The following is a 20092-nucleotide window of genomic DNA, read 5'->3' as shown; positions in this document are numbered from 1 at the left end:
TTTTATTTTATGAAATTCTTTCTCTCCAGTAATTAAGACAATCATATAGTCTTTTTAAAAAAAATCGAACATGGTAAACTATATAAACAAATTTTCTACTGTGAAGACGTGTCTCTTGGTAATCCATTCTAAAATGTCAAATTCTCTCTCAAGGCCCGGCGCTGTGGCTCAAGCCTGTAATCCCAGCACTTTGGGAGGCCGAGGCAGGAGGATCAGGAGATCGAGACCATCCTGGCTAACACGGTGAAACCTCGTCTCTACTAAAAATACAAAAAACTAGCGGGGCGTGGTGGCAGGCACCTGTAGTCCCAGTTACTCGGGAGACTGAGGCAGGAGAATGGAGTGAACCCGGGAGGCAGAGCTTGCAGTGAGCCGAGATCACGCCACTGCACTCCAGCCTGGGCGACAGAGCGAGACTCCGTCTCCAAAAAAAAAAAAACACCTCTCTCAATCCCTAAAATACACCAACTCCCTATTCCCCCTTTCTGCCTTTTTATCTTGGCATTCATCATCATTAATATATTATGTATTTTACTTACTTACTAGTTATCATCTTTCTTTCCGCACTAGAATTTAAGTTCCATGAGGGCAGAAATGTTTGACTGTGTCTTTCACTGCTGTATCTCCAGTGTCTAGTGTCTACCCCGTAGAAGGCACTCAACAAATTATTTGTTACATAAATGAATTTTGCCTCCTTTAAAGAAACACTATTTAGTTATAACTTGCACTTACACACGCACATATGTCATGTTGGACTTAGTTAATATTTGATCAACTTTTGTGAGGAAGACATCTATATTCAATTTAAAAGCTTTCTATTGTCTGTATTCATTTTAGTATTACAGTTTTGCTAGTTTCAAATTAAGGTGAGGAGCTTTACTTTTTTATTTTCTGAAATAACCTGGGCCTAGTGTTTGTTGTTTTTTGATTGGTATATTTTAAACTGATATGTCAATTTCTTTCAAGATTATAGATTTATTTCAATTTTCTAATTATCCATTTTTTCTAAATTTTCCTAGTTTATCACATTCTCAACTGCTTTTTAACATCCCTTAACCTTATTTTGCCTTTTTCTGCTTTTGTTTTTCTTGATCAAATTTACCCAAGGTTTATTAAGTTTTTTAAAGAGCCAGCTTTTGGGTTTATTGATTCTCTGTGGTTTCTATTTCATTACTTTCTTTTAAATATCTTATTTCTTCTATTTTGATCTTGTTCTACTAATCATTCACTGAGGGAAGTATGTTAAATTACTTCACTAAAACTGCATATCTGAAATTTTTGCAATACAGTCTATTTTTCCTTTATATACATTTAAGGCAATGTTAGGCACATATACAGGTTCGCAATTATTTAGTATCCTGATAAATTAGTCCTTCTGTCTTTATAATCTTCTTTATCTCTACTTACGCTTTGTTTGCCTTACAGTCTATTTTGTGTAACACCAAATGTAGCTGCTCCAGCAGCTACATTTTGATTTAAGTAGAAATTTCCTGGTTTATCAGTTTCAATGCATTTAAACTTTTCTCTGTCATTCTCTCTGCTCTTTTTCTAAAAGTGTGTCTTTTAGAGATAGTACAGACCTGGACTTACAAAAAAATTCCATTCAATGAGAATCTCTGTTTATTGCTGCATTTCATTTACTTACATTCTGTATGATGCCTAATATATTTAAAAGTGTTTACCGTATCTTATTCCATACCTTCTTTTCACTTTGTTTCCATAAGCCGCCCTGCACTTCTCCTATTTTAATGGTCAACATATCTGTATTTCTTCCCTCCTACCCCTACTGGCTTGAAAGCTATACAGATTATTTCTTGTTTGTTTTGACCAGTATTAAAACTTTATTAAAGAACTTGTGAAGTCTGGTTTCTTTCATTATTTCCATATGCAGTCTATCTATATTCTCTTAGGCTACCTTCAATTTTTTTCCCAACAATTTTCTTATGAAAAATTCCAAACACGGCACAATGTTGAAAAAATAGTGTACTAACATTCTATATCTGTCACCTAGAGTCACCTTCAATTTTATCATGTATACTTGATTTAAGAGCTGAAGTTTACCAGTAACTCTCATCTTCTCCAATAAAATATAGAAGGCTTTTACTCTGACCACTTCTTAAAGTTTTCCACAGTGTTTTTAAGGGTCTAGAAATTAGTCATTATTATGTTTTGTTGTTGCTGTTTTAAGAGTTAATTCTTCTTTACATTGACCTTCTACTTTGTCAATTTCTTTAATCAACATTGCGTCTTGCATGATACTCTTCCCACCTTTTTAGAAACAATCCATAGTAGTCTCCATAGTCTACTTCCTGAATAGACCATCCTGCACTTAAAATACAGTTTAAAAGTTGGACTTTGTTGAAATGATCAGAGCCAAGTTTTGGTTCTGCATAATAACCATTTCATATACTTATCTGCCACATAGACTGTAGATTCAAAAACAGCAAGGAATTAGTATATAATATCTCCCTTGTATCTTCCCTGTACCTGACACAATAAAACACATCTGCAAGTCCTCAATGAGTTAAAGAAAAACACCAGGCTCACATATAGGTAAGAAAATTTCACATGAACCCCACACAGTTGTACAAAATTCCACATCACATGGCATATTTTCTGCAGCATTTTCTCAACACAGAAAAGCATAAAGCAAATACCTGATTACTAGATTATGTGTTGTTTTTACTTCATGCACCAATAAAATGTCCCTTCTTAGGACCCTTTGAAGGTGACCTGAGGAAAACTGTCATGTAGATAAAGCACAACAGACTCAATCTAGGAGAACTGGCTTTTTTCTGGCTCCCCACACTTGACTGTTCTGGGCCTTGTCCCTGTCTCTCTCTAGCACTTATTCTCCCCATCAATAAAGTAGATGGATATATTAAGTAATCCTTAAATCCCTGAAAACTCTGAAAAATCTTTCAAGCTCTGATGATTTTCATTATTCTAAATGAGTACCTTCACTAAAGTACCAAATCCAGAAATCACTGGAAAGTCTGAAGAAAGTTCGAAGCGAATCTCATAAAAATGTCCATATTGCAACTTTGAGCAAAAATGCTGAGCAAATTTTCAAAAAATTAAAAGATATGCCCTTGTTCACATTCCTATGTACCTGCCTCAGAAACTACGTAACTGAAATTTCTGGGGGTTGCATCTTCAGCATGACCGCCACAAGTCCAACCTTCTCATTATTATTTTAAAACCCTAAATTGTTTAAGCAGATCACACATATGAAAGCTAGATTGGGAAAGATATAAAGGCTGCAAAAGAGAGCCCAGCCAGTCACCAGGGACAGCCCAGGTAAAAACAGGACCTGACTATCCAACTCGCAAATCAGCAAAATGTGGCCTCGCTGTTTTGTTTTAATTAAGAAGGGACTTATATCCTCAAGAAGTTTTACCTGCATGGTATAAGCAATAATGTACCCAATTAAATATCTACATTAAGTAAAAATGCCTCATTACCTAATTTGGCCTAATTAAAAAGTAAATCAAATTCATAAGGAAAAATAATTGCCACCAGGCAAAACCACCTTATTTTAATTTGGAATCTGAATAAGGGTACAGGTACCACTACAGGCATAAACTTGATATTATAATCTTACAAAAAAAGAAACAAACTCAATGCAATTGCTTAACTCTTGTGGTCTCAGATTATTAAGAGAAGAATACTGTTGCTGGAGTGTGAGTGTGGAGCATTCAATAGGACCACAAACTGCAGGACCTAATTTTAAGACCAATACCAATGCTTTGATATTAGTTTGTAATCTCGACACAGGCAGTCAGCTGTACGGTAACATTCAGGATGATTTGGTTGGTACGACCCATCGTACTAGGAAATAGACCAAAGCACCTTGTAATCCCAGTTTTAAGTACCTTTGCTGCATAGTGGGAGACCAGTGAAAGGGGCAACTTTGCCTTTCACTGAAAGCAGGAATGCCTTTGAAAATGAGAACCCGGTGTTAGAAGTCAGAAGCTATTTGCGGAGAACCTCTTTAAGTAAGTGTGAATAAGCCACTTCTCTCTCTCCTGCTTCTTCCATATCTATCAAATAAAATACTATGTTCTCAATTCACAGGGAGTCCTCAGAACTAGTTGCCCCTGGGCTATGGAGAAAGGGAGCTAATAAAATGACCAGGGTGGCATCATCATCAATATAGGAACCCGGTGAATGGCTACATTCGGATCGCCTTCCTACCAGGGAGACATAGATTCACAGCTACAAATGCCTAAAAATAGGTAAATGTTTTATTTCCATTTTTTTAAATTCATCAATCTTCCCTCCATTTTCTATTTGTCACCAGTCACTCTAGAAACAGAAACAAAATGTTGTTTCCTCCAAGGCCCCTCTAGCTCTTGGTGTTTATTCCTCAATATCCGTGGCCATAATCCTCAGGTTGATGACGTCGGTTGTATCTGAGGGGCCAGCTGTGAGGCTAGAAGGTGGGAACGTGGAAACTGCAAAAGGAACTTGTGCACATGGCCTTCGATAGGTGGCGGAAGAGAAGGGGAAGCTTCCCGAGGTTCCTAAGGAAGGAAGCCAGACTGGTGGGGTAAAAGCGGGCCCTGAGGAACACCCGGAAGTATGACTCATTTGGAGAATACAGAACTAAGTAGGTGGGTAGAAACTGCTCAGAGCCGTCCTCAGCCTCAGGCTCACAATGTGTGGCACACTGCAGGACACGGCGTCACCTTGTAAAGGTTCCCTGGGATTCGCTAACCCAAGGGCAGAGGTTTGCTTTTTGGGGGGTTAACAACTCAGTATAGACCAAACAGCATATTGGCCAGGCATTCTCTGCCACCAGAAGAAAAGTTAAGTTTTCTTCTTACTCAAAGGCATACTCTGGTCCCAACTACTTTCCACCAAAGTGAAACTGGGGTCAAGGGCCAAAGAAGCCTCTCCGTTATCCTCTCCCTGCAATACACTTGAAACAATACAATGAATGCACAATACCAAGAATGGCCTGCTGGACACATCTCATGCCGACTGGCACATCCTACAGGAAAGCTCATGTCCTCCCCACAACCCCCACACTGGCGTCCACACCTTGGCCCTACTGGAGCGGTTTTTTTGTTTGTTTGTTTGTTTTTACTTTCCTCTTCACTAAGACGAAGTAGAAGGAAAAAAAGGGGGTGGAGGGGGACACAGATCACTGAATTTCTATTCAGCAAGAAAAACTTCTGAATTTCTCTTGCTTTCCCCAAAATCTGCAAATTTGGTCATCTACTCGATGGAAGAAAAGCTAGCATTCTCACAACTGATTGAAATGAGGGTATGATCTTAGACACCTAGCTCAAAAATAAAAAGGTGAAAGAGAAAGAAGACAGGAGAAAAGAGAAAAAAAGAGAAACAAAATGTCATTTACTCTAAAAATCCAGGTTTGTGTTTATGTTCCACATGAGGTCCAAATTGTATCTGGGCTTGAAATCCACCAAACTCACAAGCTTTCTCGAAGGAGACAGGGTGAGAGCCATTCAGGATGTCATCCCGCGCCTGAAACACAAGAGGAAGGAAAAGCATCAGAGGCTTCGGGCAGTGACACGTTCTCTCCACTGACGCATTCCCATGGCCCAGTACACCCTCTGAGGAGCAGGGGACAGTGCCAGCCGACCCACGGTGACATGTGCAGGACACAGTGCATGATCACCGCATGGGAGAAAACTAAGGCAAAAGAAAAACAAACTTTTGTCCAAAATGGCCTGTAGATGGAAAACATTAGAGGTGTCCAGTACAGCAAAAGCAAAGTTTGATGACAGTCCAGAAAGGCAGAAGTGATTATAAAAAGAGGCAACGGAAACTCATATGAAATGATCAGCTTCAAAGAGGCCAAAAGACAAATACAGTGTACTTTTTACAATCCTAAATCATAAAGCTAGCTAATCAAATATCTAGAGGTAAAATCAACCCAACCCCCATCCCCAGATAAAAACCAATGTAATAGAGGAAGAGAAAGAAAGGCGATAGGCACACACACACACAGACAAGAACTCAATACTCAAGACAGCAGGGGAAATGACAAGCGAATGCATCCTAAAATGGGGAGCTTGTTGTGTCTGAACTCCTCCTCCTCCCAGTTTCTCCATCCATCACTGCTGTTGCTTCCCCCCAACCTTTTCAGCCTTTCCTTTCTCTAAATGACCCCCAGATCACCCTAAGATGGACACTCCAAGCTATCACTCTAAGCCTTAAGCCAACAAGCATCTTTTCACTGCCCTGCTATCTCTCTCCTTTTGGCCTCCCCACTTCTTTCCTCTCAGCCCTCTTTCCATGCCATCCTTCCGTCCACTAACTCAGGGGTCAGGAAACTTCTCTAAAGGCCAAATAGTAAACATTTCAAACCTCCTGGGCCACACAGTCTCTGTCACTGAGTTCTGTCACCAGAATGCGAGAACAGCCACAGAAGATATGTGTAACAATTACATAACCCTCAAGGGGATTTATCAATATGTAATACTTGAATACATAAGCTGTGTTCCAATACAACTTTATTGACAAGTACAGGCAAAAGGCATGACTGTAGTTTGCCAACCCCTACATTATTTCTATGGGCAGATAGATGGATAAATAACGAGAGGAAAGGGAGGGAGGGAAGGAAAGGAAGAAAGGAAGCTGGTAGGAGAGGACAAAGATGGATGATGTTTTCCTTGAGCCACAAGAAACCTTGGGGACAATCTAGTGCAATCCACATCTTACATACTGGGAAACCGCAACTCAGATATGTTAAATGACTTGTCAGTTTTAACAATTAGTTAAGGGTAAAGACATGAAAGGTTATTGAGAGGATATCTTCCAGTTAATGAGAGTCCTGATTTTCTGACCAACGTTCTCTTGCATTCTAAGATGCCAGCTAAGAAACCTTTAGTGCACTTGAAATGGTGAGCCAGTTAAGTGAAATAAAAGTGTCCCTCAAAGCCCGGCAGAGAGGGACACAGTGTTGGCTACCAGGACACAATCTGGGAAGCCATAGGGAGACCCTACTCCGGATGGTCAGCTGCTCATCCAGAATATCAACCTGCACCACAACCAAACATGTGGGGACCCACGAGCAGCGCCTGCTGGAAACGACGCCATAAACGTGGCAGAAGCCAGCGCCGCCCTCCTGCTCGCCACAAGATACAACCAGGAGCTTCCTGCAATCTCATCAACCTCAGTGTCTGAGCAGTAAATACTGTACCTGAACATAAAGCAAGTTCAGCTGCACGGGGTCTCTCGAGTCTACATTCTGATCAGAGTAAAAGAACTTCCGTCTAAGCAGCAACGTTTCGTTTTCATCTACTCCTTGTTCTCTGAATGTTCGGCTGTGATCCAGCCAATTTACTGCAACACAACAAGACATATAAGAGAACTGTGTTTATTTTTCCTCTTAATTAAAGGGAATTTACCAAAAGAGCAGTGTGATGCAGATTTCTATATCTCTGATACTTAGTTATAGTTATTTCTTATATTAGAACTGTGGTTTTTAAGCTTTGCAAAATAATTTCACATCTACCAAAGGACCAGCCAAAACGGAAATGAGGGAGAAAATTCCCAGCCATTCCTAAAGTTATAGCTAAAGCACTACAATGAATGTATAATACGCTGCCTCTCCGGTGGCAGGGTGGAGGGCAGATACTCCAGTCTCACCTAATAAAGTGATTTTGAGGCTATGAGCATAGTAAGTTACCTCTGATCTCAAGTAGAAAAGAGGAAGAAAATGAAAGTATGGAGGGAGTAGCGGAGACAACACTAAAGGGGGGCTGGCAGAACCGTGCCATGGGCCAGCTTAAATCTCAGCCATTCTGAGAACCCTGTCCTCACATCTATGTGCACAGGATTTGACCACTCCCCTCTACACTTTTCACAGCTCTCACTCCAACACTCCTCTCTGGGCTTCAAACACATTGTGGGTTAAGTCCTTATCGCCAGCGTCTCTAGATTAAAAGCAACCTGAGTACACAAAACATGTCTCCCACATCTCCCACAGTACCTGGGAGAGTATTTTGCACATAATAATAAATCCTTGGGATTTTTCTACTAAAGTCTCTTGGAAAGAAGTATATAACTGCAAATCAAATTAGGGAGAAAGAAAAAAAAAACACAGAAAGGGTGAGAGGAAATGAGAGCCTCACAGAAGATCAATAAACACAATGGCAATAATGATGTCATCCCGATACAGCCACAAGAACAAATACAATGAAAGGAGGAAAGAGGCCAGGAAGTCTAGGTGGACTGGGTAATAAATTAAGACCCTTTCAGTGGAGGGTCAAGCAGCAAGGTGCAAACAGCATGGGCTTTAGGGACACATGGGGTTACGTGCTGGCTTTTCCATATACTAACTGTGTGGCTGTAGAAAATGACTTTCCAGTAACAGAATTCTGTTACTTTTTTTTTTTTTTTTTTTTGAGGCAGAGTCACGCTCTGTCACCCAGGCTGGAGTGCAGTGGCACAATCTCAGTTCACTGCAACCTCCACCTCCCGGGTTCAAGCGATTCTCCTGCCTCAGTCTCCCGCATAGTTGGGATTACAGGCATGCGCCACCACACCCAGCTAATTTTTGTATTTTTAAGCAGAGATAGGGTTTCACCATGTTGGTCAGGCTGGTCTCAAACTCCTGACCTCAAGTGATCCACCCGCCTCAGCCTCCCAAAGTGCTAGAATTACAGGCGCGAGCCACCACGTGCAACCAACTATTACTATTTTTAACTCCTAAGGAAATAATGGGTCTAAGGCAATGGTCATTGATGGATGTTAAACATCCCCCCAAAAAAGAAAACCAGAAACACTTCCTGATGGAAGTGCACATCACCACTGAAGAAAGCATCATTATTAAAATAAACACAAACATTTAAATCTATTCAAGCCTCCAGATCTAAAGAATTAAAAGGGAGAGGGGAACATGTTAAATGACACCATAGGTATGCAATGAAGAAAATCCAGACTGTATGAAATGCTGTACAGCTAACAATCTGGTTTCTTCACATACACAAAAACTGCAAAAAGACATGCACTATCACACTGAGTGGTGACCACAATTAATAATAATGTATTATATATTTCAAAAATGCTAATAATAGATTTTTAACAATCTTACCACAAAAAAAGATACATTGGTGAGGTGATGGATATGTTAATTAGCTTGACTGAATCCTTCTTCAGTGTCTACACAGATATATCACAATGCATCCCATAAATATACATCATTAGTATTAGTCAATTAAAAAAAGAGATGGAAAGACACTTAGTAAAACAAATTAATTAACTAATTAACTTGTTCAACCTTATTTGGATCCCAGTTCACACTATTAAAAAAATTTTTAGACAATAATGAAGAAAATGTGAACATGATTTGTATATCTGATATTAAGATATTTCTTTAGATGTGAAATGGTATTACAATTACTTTTTTTTTTTTAATTTTTATTTATTTATTTTTTGAGACAGAGTCTCACTCTGTCACCCAGGCTGGAGTGCAATGGTGCGACCTCAGCTCACTGCAACCTCCACCTCCCAGGTTCAAGTGATTCTCCTGCCTGAGCCTCCTGAGTAGCTGGGACTACAGGCATTCACCAGCACGCCCAGCTAATTTTTTGTGTGTTTTTAGTAGAGATGAGGTTTCACCATATTGGCCAGGCTGGTCTCAAACCTGACCTCAGGTAATACACCTGCCTTGGCCTCCCAAAATACTGGGATTTTAGAAGTGAGCCACTGAGCCCAGCCTACTTTTTTAAAATAGAGTTTTAAAAACAAAAATCAAAAGTCCTGTCCTGGGTCATATGGATGGTGGGAGGGAAGTGAGGCTTAGCAAAGCCTGTGTGTCTGTATCATGCTTCCTCTACAAACACTTACGGTCATCATCTGTGTGCAGCTTGGCCTTCAACTTCTCCATTTTCCTCTCATCTCGTAACAGTGTCCTGTCTTTTTTGAGTGTGCCCGTTCCTTCCTCTTTCTTTTCTTCAATAGTTTCTTGGATTAAGGAGTATTCTTCATAATTTGTTATTCCTAAACATTGGAAATTAGGTTATAATTATAAATAATTAAACTGCTGTCAACCTCTTCCAGCCTAAGGCCTGTGATATTCCAAGGAGCTCCTGGTGGCAAAGAACCAGAAACGACCTTACAAATATGAGGGTCAGGGAGGTGGCCACATCAAATTAAATGAAGAAGCTTCAGCTAGTTAAGTCATATTCACACTGTGGGGGAAAACAGGTAACAAACTTGAACACTTTTTTTTCAAAAACAAATTTTTAAAAAATCAGACTCTGATTTCCTCTTTCTTCCAAAATGTCTTTGAAACCTTCCTACATTTTCACAGGGTTATTGTCACTACAATACAGAATCTCCAGTGCTAAGTAATTCCTTTCATAAAGGTTTCCTAAAAATGTAGTAAGTGAAATCGTACCCAAAGAAGTCACGTGTATAGTAGAACTTATGTCACATTCAATTCTCTCATCTATAATAATTGTTGGGAAACACCGCCACAGAGGAGGTCATGCAGAAGAAGGCAAGACAGTGTCAAACAAGAAGTGTCTGAAGGAAGTAGGCTTCCTTTGCATGAAGAGAAAACTAAGATAGGCAAGTCTATTTTCTTCAAATATTTGAAGGGCTTCATTAGAAAGGAGGCAGACTTGTTCTCTGGGGAGACTAACAGAAGCCACAAGAAGAAAGACTATCTAATAACCATGTGGGCTGTCATCGTTCAGTACTCAAGGAGATAGTGAACATCTAGAGTGCTCATATAGAATAGAAGGCAGCAATGGGCAGAAGGCTGAATTACACATGACTTTCCATTTGAATATCTTCTTGTTTTGGAGAGGGAAATGAAAGCCCTCCATTGTGACTTAGTGAGAAGTCCAAATGTTTCATGGATTGGCAAGTTGGGAGAATGGACACACCCTCTGGGGATCAGGCAGAACTCAGCGTGTTAAGACACATTCAAAGTTGCCTAGAGATCAAATGCAGGTGGAAAAAAGAAGAGGCCTGTAATTAAAAACTAAGCAAAAAGACATAATGAAGGTGTATGAATGCTCACCTATTCTGCTACAAATAGTGACCAGGAGCTCCCCGACAGTCTTGGAATCATCCACCATCACTGTCTTCACAGATCCATCCAGCATCCGGATTTTCTGAGGTCTCTGTTTCTTTTTATATTCCAAAATATCCTAGAGCACAAACCACATACAAATTTCACACTGTGTGGGGAAAATAAATAACAAACTTGAACACTTTTCTTTAAAAAATGAATTTTTAAAAAATCAGAGTAGACTCTGATTTTCCCTTTCTTCTAAAACATCTTTGAAAACCTTTCAAAGTTTTCAGGGGATTGTTGCCACTACGTCTTTTAGAGATAGTACAGACCTGGACTTACAAAAAAATTCCATTCAGTGAGAATCTCTGTTTATTAATTGCTGCATTTCATTTACTTACATTCTGTATGATGCCTAATATATTTAAAAGTGTTTACCGTATCTTATTCCATACCTTCTTTTCACTTTGTTTCCATAAGCCGCCCTGCACTTCTCCTATTTTAATGGTCAACATATCTGCATTTCTTCCCTCCTACCCCTACTGGCTTGAAAGCTATACAGATTATTTCTTGTTTGTTTTGACCAGTAATTAAAATTGTATTAATGAACTTGTGAAGTCTGGTTTCTTTCATTATTTCCATATACAATCTATCTATATTCTCTTAGGCTATCTTCAATTTTTTTCCCAATAATTTTCTTATGAAAAATTCCAAACACGGCACAATGTTGAAAAAATAGTGTACTGAACATTCTATATCTGTCACCTAGAGTCACCTTCAATTTTTTCTCCAGTGCTAAATAACTGCTTTCATAAAGATTTCTTAAAAATTTGATAGTGAAATTGAACCCAAAGAAGTCATACTTATGCCTTACAATTACTGAAAACCATCCTCAGTGAAATGAAAGTAGAGTATGACCTCCTGCAACGCTGAGAATGATCTGCTCTAAGGAGAATTAGCAGAGGGAGGTGACTACTTGCCTGTTAAAAAGACAGCAGTGTGTGTCTCCAATTATCTTTTAACCTGTCATAAGCAATTTTTACTATCTCTATGTCTTTACTATTTGCATATAAAAATATTTTTAATTTTTACTATAAATACATTTTACCTTATATCTTAGAAATAATGAAAGACATAAATAGCATCCTCATCATTCTTCATAGTAGTGGAGTATCACAGTAGTCGTGATTTTCAAAAGAGTGTGTTAAAATACATTAATGACAAGACCAAACAGGGGTAACATGTTTGGGGGATATTTTTAAGTAACTTGTTTACTACACTTCCTAAAACTAGAACTATGAACTTCCTAAAACTAAACTATTCATTTCTTATCCAAATTAATTGGCATCACATATTTCACTCTTACTTTATGCAATACCCATCAATCTGATGGGTGCACTTCACCCTGCATACCAAAACCCGGTATCTTGGAGGTTAAGCTGAACAAAATGTTTAATATGTTTTTACTCATTACTTCTCCCTATTTCCATAACACAACCATTTTTGTTGTTGCTGTTACTACTACTGATCATTATTAAACTCACATCTCAAATTGAAGTTTCTTTTTCAAAAACAAAACACTAATATTCAGTCTCTAACTACCATTAGGGTTACATTTCGTTTTTCCCTCTCATTTGTTCTTACTTCCCATCTCCAGGCATAGGAATATCTCTTCCATACTTACAGTAAGATGCTGTATCTTATCTCACAATTACCAAATCCAACAACGACAAGTAGAAACTACTTAAAATACTAACCTCGAACTGCTTTAATCCTTCTATGGAATCTCAAGAATTTGGATATCTGACATTTTCTATCACCACCTGAACAGCCCTTACAAAGTACAATGCATCGAACTATTAACAAGATGCCCTTGAATCAAAATAGCGTAACCGTGTTGGCGTCTATGGAAGAAGGCCCAGGGACAAAGGGATGAAGAAACAGCACTGGGATTGGCAGCATACCCCATTCCGCAACATGTAGTAATCCAGTGTTCTGCCCGCTTCCAGCCAAATCCCTTTCCTCGGGTCTTCATCCGAAAGAAACAGTCCATAGTCAGAAGCTGAAATATAAATGGGAAGAAAAACAGAAGGCAAAGTGGTGATGAAGCCATCACTGACTTCCAGGCCCTGAGCCTGCTGACTCAGCAAGGATGTGGGTGTTCTCCTTCACCAGACAGCAATGTTTCGTTTTGACAACACAAGCCGCCATCAGGGCTGGAGCAGATCTGGAGGAGTAAGAGTTGAGTTGCAGAAGCAACACCCACAAATAAGGTCCGTGTTTCCTAAAACCAGTGGGCTGTAGTTGTGTCTAAAATGTAGGAAAATTTAGAAGCAGTCCAAATTTCTTTCTAACTGAATTTGAGCTTGTTCTCTATCCCTTGCTATAAAAACCAGACCAACATCCCATGGAGAATGACAAGACAGCGGGGAAGAAACTAAGGAAGTGACCACCTATGCCCAAGGCCACTCAGGCAAAGGGGGACAAATGAAGCCTTTACGTCTCCAGTGACCCCTCCATCATCCCAACTGAGCAGTGTAAAAGAGAGGTAGGAGTTCCTTGTGAGATGAGGCCTCTGCCCCCGACCACCAACAAATTATGTAAAAGGTGCAAAATTAAATTTGGTGTTCTCTGCAGGAACCCCTTAATCTGACATAGGAAGTATGAAGGGGGTGGGGTGGCAGGAGAGGAGCAGTACCATTTCCTACCCCAAAATTTCTCTCTTTCTTCTGAGACCCAGATGAAGGTAAGAGCTCCTGCTGTTTCTTAGAAAAGCAACTTCAAAATATTTAAAGGTTTATACCTTCACCAGCACTATATAGCAATCAAGCTCCCCACCCCCACCAAAAAAAAAATCCGACAGAAAAACAACAGAAAAAGGGAACAGAAAAGTAAAGGCACCAGAAATGACTGGACAACCAAAGAGTAAAGTTAGGGATGTAGCAAACCTTATTTCTGAGTAATCTAGAAACACTACTAATAGCATAAATAATGTTTTAATAGCCAGGGGGCACAGTTGCTCACGCCTGTAATCCTAGCACTTTGAGAGGTGGGTGGATCAGTTGGGCACAGGAGTATGAGACCAGCCTGGGCAACATAGCAAGACCTTGTATCTACAAAAAATACAAAAATTAGCTGGGTGTGGTGGCGTGTGCACCTGTAGTCCCATCTATTCAGGAGGCTGAGGTGAGAGGATCACTTGAGCCTGGAAGGTTGAGGCCGCAGTGAAGTGTGATGGGGCCACTGCACTCCAGCCTCAGTGACAGAGCGAGACCCTGTCTCAAAAAATAATAATCGTCCAGGCATGGTGCCTCACGTCTGTAATCCCAGCACTTTAGGAGGCCGAGGCAGGCAAATCACCAGAGGTCAGGAGTTCAAGACCATCCTGGCCAACATGGTGAAACCCCGTCTCTACTAAAAATACAAAAAATTAGCTGGGTGTGGTGGCGTGCACCTGTAATCTCAGCTACTTGGGAGGCTGAGGCAGGAGAATCCCTTAAACTCGGAAGGTGGAGGTTGCAGTGAGCCAAGATCACATCATTGCCCTCCAGCCTAGGCAATAAGAGTGAGATTCCATCTCAAAAAAAAAAAAACGTCATCATCATCATCATCATCACGTTTTAGACCAAAAACAATTTTATGAGAAGCAGATCTTTTCAAGAAGATATTTTTGTATTTATAATTACCCTTGTTGTGATGTTTGATTTTTATTCTTCCTTTTTTTTTTTTTTTTTTTGAGTCAGGGTCTCGCTTCGTCACCCAGGCTGGAGTGCAGTGGCTGGATCATGGCTTGCTGCAGCCATAAACTCCTGGGTTGAAGCTACTTTCCTGCCTCGACTTCCCCAGTAGCTGAGACTACAGGCACATACCACGACACTCAGCTAATTTTTCAGACTTTAGTAGAGACAGGGTTTCAACCTGTTGCCTAGGCTGGTCTCTAACTCCTGGGTTCAAGCGATCTTCCCGCCTTGGCCTCCCAAAGTGCTTGGATTACAGGTGTGAGCCACCATGCTTGGCCTATTCTTTCCATTTTTAAGATAAGCTTCATCCCACTTTCACCTAAAGACTTACTGATTTGGAAGTGATCCAATTTCTCAACTGCCTGTCAAATACTAAATAAAAGACAAACTGAGAGAAGACAAAGGGAAGGGGAAAATAAAATGGTACAAGTGGCTTTTGTTTAAACTCAGATTAACGGGGATGAGTGATTTAGCCAAACTTCAAACAAAACATATATCACAAATGTCCTTTTTTTTTAAGGTTTGAGATAAAATTTATAAAGTCACTGTAAAAAAAACTTGAAATATAAGACCTGCCCTGGGTTCCAATGGCAGTGGAAAGCGTTCACGCATGGGAAACAGGGTTTAGGACACATACCGCCAATACTGTTAGGGCAGCTTCATTTGCACTTTCTTGGGACAATGAGATGATACATGAGAATGTGACCTGTAAACCGCAGAGCATAATCCTCATGCATGGGAGGGTCAAGTTGCTGGGCACAGTGACAATGATGACTCAGCAGTGGGCATGGTCACTGTAATCACAAGTCTCACAGAGGAAGCAGGTAGTGTCTGATCTAAGAAGGTATTTCATTTGAAACATATGCACTAATAGGCTTGTGTACCACTTGGAGCCTCTGTCTCTTTAGCAAAAAAGTGAAAAACATGCAAACATGTTTTAAGAAGCCAGTAAATAACCCATGACCTACCTTGCCCAGTTTGTGCCTCAGGCACCCGTTCCCGAATGACTCGACACGCATCGTACACAGCTGTAGATGGTTCAAACTGCATGGTCTTCACCACGTTGCAGTGGCGCACACAAATCTTTAAGGACAGGGCCACCATTTTCCTAGATGATGTGGACAGTCTCACTTAGAATGTCTGGAAAACACAAAGAGACAAACCCTGATGTTCACGATAATAATTTGTCTTGGGGAAAAAAAAAACAAAAAAAGTGCTGGACTTTAAAATCAACTTTAAACATGGAAAGAGAATAAAACAGCAAATAAAGAGAACACTTTAGGTACAAAACAAATTTTACAAATCAATTTTGAAAAATTTAAAGGAGGACAACAACAGCATATTGGCTAAGAGTTATTACTACAGGGTGACAAGTAGAACCCCTTAGGAGGAGGGAGCTCCAGATGTTCACCACACCTCCCTCTGAGTAGTCCCCCTCCTTGGGGTTTCTGAGAGAAGGTCCTAGGAGTGGAATTTCTAGGGTTAATGTCCTCAAGGCAAGAGGCAGAGAGCCTTGGGCACCTATGACTGGGTCCTAAAGACAGCCTCAGTTCCCTGGGTCCTCTCAGCACCTGGGGACAGAGAAGAATCAGGGAAGCCCTCTCAGGTGCTCCTCTTGGCACAAAAGCTCCACCACCCTTGGATTCTGGGCCCAGCTCCATCACTAAGAGCCTGTGTCAATCTGAGAAAGTCACTTTGGCCACTCTGCCTCAATTTCTTCACAAATGAAGTGGCTATAATGATATCAGCCCTGCACAGTGCATAAAATAGAATCCCAAGAAAAGATCAACATGAGGCCAGAGAGGCCAATCTTAAACCCAAAGGGTACGAAGAAGCTTCACGTGATTGGGGTCTCAAAGGGAATAAAATGCAACTCAATTCTGATTTGATTTAGACAAACTATGGAGATATTTTGTTTCTTGTCCAGTTCAATAGTTTTAGAAAATACACAGGTGGATGGGCGCAGTGGCTCATGCCTGTAATCCCAGCACTTTGGGAGGCTGAGGGGGGCGGATCACTTGAACTCAGGAGTTCGAGACAGCCTATCCAACATGGTGAAATACTGTCTCTATTAAAAATATGAAAATTAGCCTGGCATGGTGGCATACACCTGTAATCCCAGCTACTCGGGAGGCTGAGACAGGAGAATCACTTGAACCCGGGAGACAGAGGTTGCAGTGAGCTGAGATCATGCCACTGCACTCCAGCCTGGGCGACAGATCAAGACTCTGTCTCAAAAACAAAAGGAAGAAAAGAAAAGAGACGAGACGAGATGAGATGAGACACACGTTTAGGTTAAGTTTGAATTTGTTCATAAATGCTTTCTTTTAAAAATGTAAGTTCAATAACTCAGTGCTTTTCCTTTGAGTTGGTGGCTCACGGTGTATTTCCAGTGCCTGCTCTATTTCATGGCCAGAAACTTACCTGTCCCCTACTCACTTAACCCAAGCCAGTCTCTATCAAATATACTCCTTGGGCACAAGACAGACAGAAAGAAACCTATATCACAAACGCTTTTTTCTTTGTGCCTGAAGAACCAGCTGAGTGTCATCCTAGCAAGCAAAACGAGGCCCTTTATAGTTAGTAGCTAATAGAATCTTAGAGCAGCCCAGCTAACATCAATCCACAGGTATTTCAAGCTCACTCTCTTTCTTGTGTTTTATTAGAGAACCTGCAGGTAGTAAACCTGGACTCCAGCTTCTTCCCACGGAAGAAGGGAGGTGCTAGGAGGCAACAAGATGGCCACAAGGCAGAGGGGACAACAGGCTGCCCAGGCAGTGCAGCGAGTGCCTCCAGGGTCTCAGCTTCTCAGCATGCTTGATTGCTGGCGTCCTAACAACAGGTGGCTGGGTCACATGGATACAGGAGATGTTTTTCAACAGATGCTTTGGTGAATGCGGGCATGGTTTACACGGTCTCACAAAGCAACCTTTCAGGCCATCCAACTGCAATGTCATTCTGACCCCTGCTTTCATTCTGAATGAATTTTGCCATGAAAATTGTGAAACTATTCCTTAGTTGAGAAAGGTCAGGATACACTTCTCAATAAACAACAGCAGTGTTCACTGGGAATCTGCCTGAAACTGAATTAACTAACTAAGGCCTAGGCAGTGGCTGGATTGCTGACACAGCAGAGGGGTTCAAAATATCTGGCAATTCCCACCTGCAATATTGAGGACTTTTAAAGCCATATGTAAAAGCTTCCTCCACCCCTCTCTTTATAGGCCTAGTTAACCCAGCAACTCCCCGATTGGGGGAAATAAAACTTAAACTCTAGAGATAAATGGACTAATTTGCTGTGATGCAGATCATTCCATGGGCTAGTCTGTCTCCTGGGGCTGGCAACAATTGCTAAAATCCATAAGCATGACTGGTGGTAAGAGTCAGTGAGGAAAGCCACAAAGCTCCATGCTGTCATGGATGCTGTTTATGGGATGCAACAGAGAGGATGGGATGGTTAATATCGTCTGTTCCCTCGGAAAACGAAGTGTTGTAAGCGTTGCTGCATGAAGTCTGCCCTTCCCAGGCTAAAAACTGAGCTTTCTGAAAGGCAAATGAATGGTCCCCCTAACCATGCAGAGAGAGATTCCACTGAAGCCAAGAGAGAGCCATGACATGGACGCGAGAGCCAAATGTAACAGCAGGACCTAACACTGGAGCTCAGAAGGAAGCAGAAGACACACAGAGGAGCAAGGAGAAAGCACCAAAAGGGGCAGCAGAATCAAAGGAGGGAGCCCTGCAGGGCACAGCAAGACGCCTGGGCCTGCGGGGTCCGCAAGGTGCACAGGAGAGAGGCTCAGAGAGCTGGGAAGCAGACAGGAAGGAGAGAAGCAGAAACAGGACATGAAGGAAAACCTCTGTCAAGAAAGGCTGCTGGGGACAAAGATTTGGAGGTGAGTTTCTTTGAGAGGTATTCAGTGGAGAGGTGGAATATAGAATTGAACGCAAAGATGGAGAGAGAACTGGGTGGGAGGGGCTAGAAAGACCACCTAGGGAGTCAGGGAGAGCAGTAATGACTCAGCCCTGGGAACAACATTCTGAATTGGCAGATGAGAAAAAATTGGCAAAGGAGGCACAGGGGTAGGTGAGGGAAGAGAAAAGACAGAGGGTAGAACCCAGGAGAAAGCACATCAAACAGAAGGGAGAGATCGCATGTACCCATCGCTGGTCACAGGTCAGGTAGGATGCAACTGAGACATTGCAACTGAATCTGGCAAATCGGAGGGCTTTAGTGGGATGGGGGCGGGGCGGTGGGTGGCGCGGGGGAGAGCCTGGAGTAGCAGGTTCAGGAGAGAGATGGAAGAGAGGGGTGGCCCAGCAGGTATGGACTTGTCTCCTGAGCAAGTATGCTAGGAGGGGGCAGAGGAACAGGCGGTAGCTCAGATTTATGCTTTTAAGACTTGGTAATCCAAAAGTGCACATCACATGGTTGCTGTAAACTCCATAGGGAAGTTATCTACATAGACATGGTTTCGACCTTATTATAGTCCTAGAGACAGTCCCAGGACAGCTAAGTGCCCTTCCTCACCATACATAATCTCTATTCTGCACCAAGTGCACATGGCTGCCCCGGGTCTATTGCAGAGAAGGTGAGTGGCTAAGTCTGGGTTCACAGAAAGGACCCTGGGTGCAGAGTCTGAGGTGCAGGCTCAATTCCACGCCTCCTGATGCCTTTGACCTCTGGACATGTCAATTCCCCTCTGCTGCCTTCAGAGAGCAGGAGGTAACCTGCTCCCACAGAAGGAGCTTCCTGATAGATACTCAATGCTTGGCCAACTATACCCGTTGGCTCCTCAGTCTCTTCATCCTTACATCTCAAGAGGGGGCAGGGCATGGAATGGAGGGTAGTTCAGGGTAGGTGTTCAACAGACAAGAAATACTACATTCACTATGAGACTTGTGGCCTCAACTTTTTTTTTATCACCCAAAAACAACTATTGCAAAAAAGCATCACAGGAACATAATATACCCAAAAAAAAAAAAAAAAAAATCCTGGAACCAAACTAGTCATTCTTACAGAGCACTGCACACGAGTGTAAGACTAAAAGGCCCCAGGGTTGCCTTCTCACTTCTGGCTCCCCATTTTATTAAGATTTAGTTTTTCCAAGCTTGAGATAAGGCCAACAAATGACTTCCCAGGAATGTCTCTAAAAGGCCAATACTTTGTAATCTACAACATTATATTTAAAGACAAGGTATTTTAATTATTTTCACCCAAGATGATCACTGACATAGGGAAACCCAGTCATATGGGATTTATTCACCATCCCACAAGAACCACAGCAATGAGCTGCTTCTAGCACCGCTCACAACAAAATAAGTACCTGGCAAAATGGACACTTGTTGGAAT

General features: G+C 41.4%; 1 protein-coding gene across 16 annotated transcripts in view; it reads right to left on the bottom strand.

Moving 5' to 3' along the window:
* Nucleotides 1-20092, bottom strand: part of TLN2 (talin 2) — a 450464-nt gene that overhangs the window by 176682 nt on the left and 253690 nt on the right. For all 16 annotated transcript variants that reach the window (XM_024349234.3, XM_063794170.1, XM_054666988.2 and 13 more), the window contains 6 exons: nucleotides 15711-15882; nucleotides 12967-13064; nucleotides 11009-11138; nucleotides 9826-9978; nucleotides 7175-7317; nucleotides 5366-5493 (listed from right to left, as the gene is read on the bottom strand). In XM_024349234.3, the coding sequence (XP_024205002.2) occupies nucleotides 5366-5493; nucleotides 7175-7317; nucleotides 9826-9978; nucleotides 11009-11138; nucleotides 12967-13064; nucleotides 15711-15846 (788 nt within the window). In that variant the 5' untranslated portion in view covers nucleotides 15847-15882. The remainder of the gene's footprint in view (nucleotides 1-5365; nucleotides 5494-7174; nucleotides 7318-9825; nucleotides 9979-11008; nucleotides 11139-12966; nucleotides 13065-15710; nucleotides 15883-20092) is intronic.

The sequence above is a fragment of the Pan troglodytes genome, chromosome 16 (assembly GCF_028858775.2).
Source record: "Pan troglodytes isolate AG18354 chromosome 16, NHGRI_mPanTro3-v2.0_pri, whole genome shotgun sequence".
NCBI classification, from domain to species: domain Eukaryota; kingdom Metazoa; phylum Chordata; class Mammalia; order Primates; family Hominidae; genus Pan; species Pan troglodytes.
The sequence above is the reverse complement of the archived record's forward strand: the minus strand, read 5'-3'. Positions and strand labels throughout refer to the sequence as shown.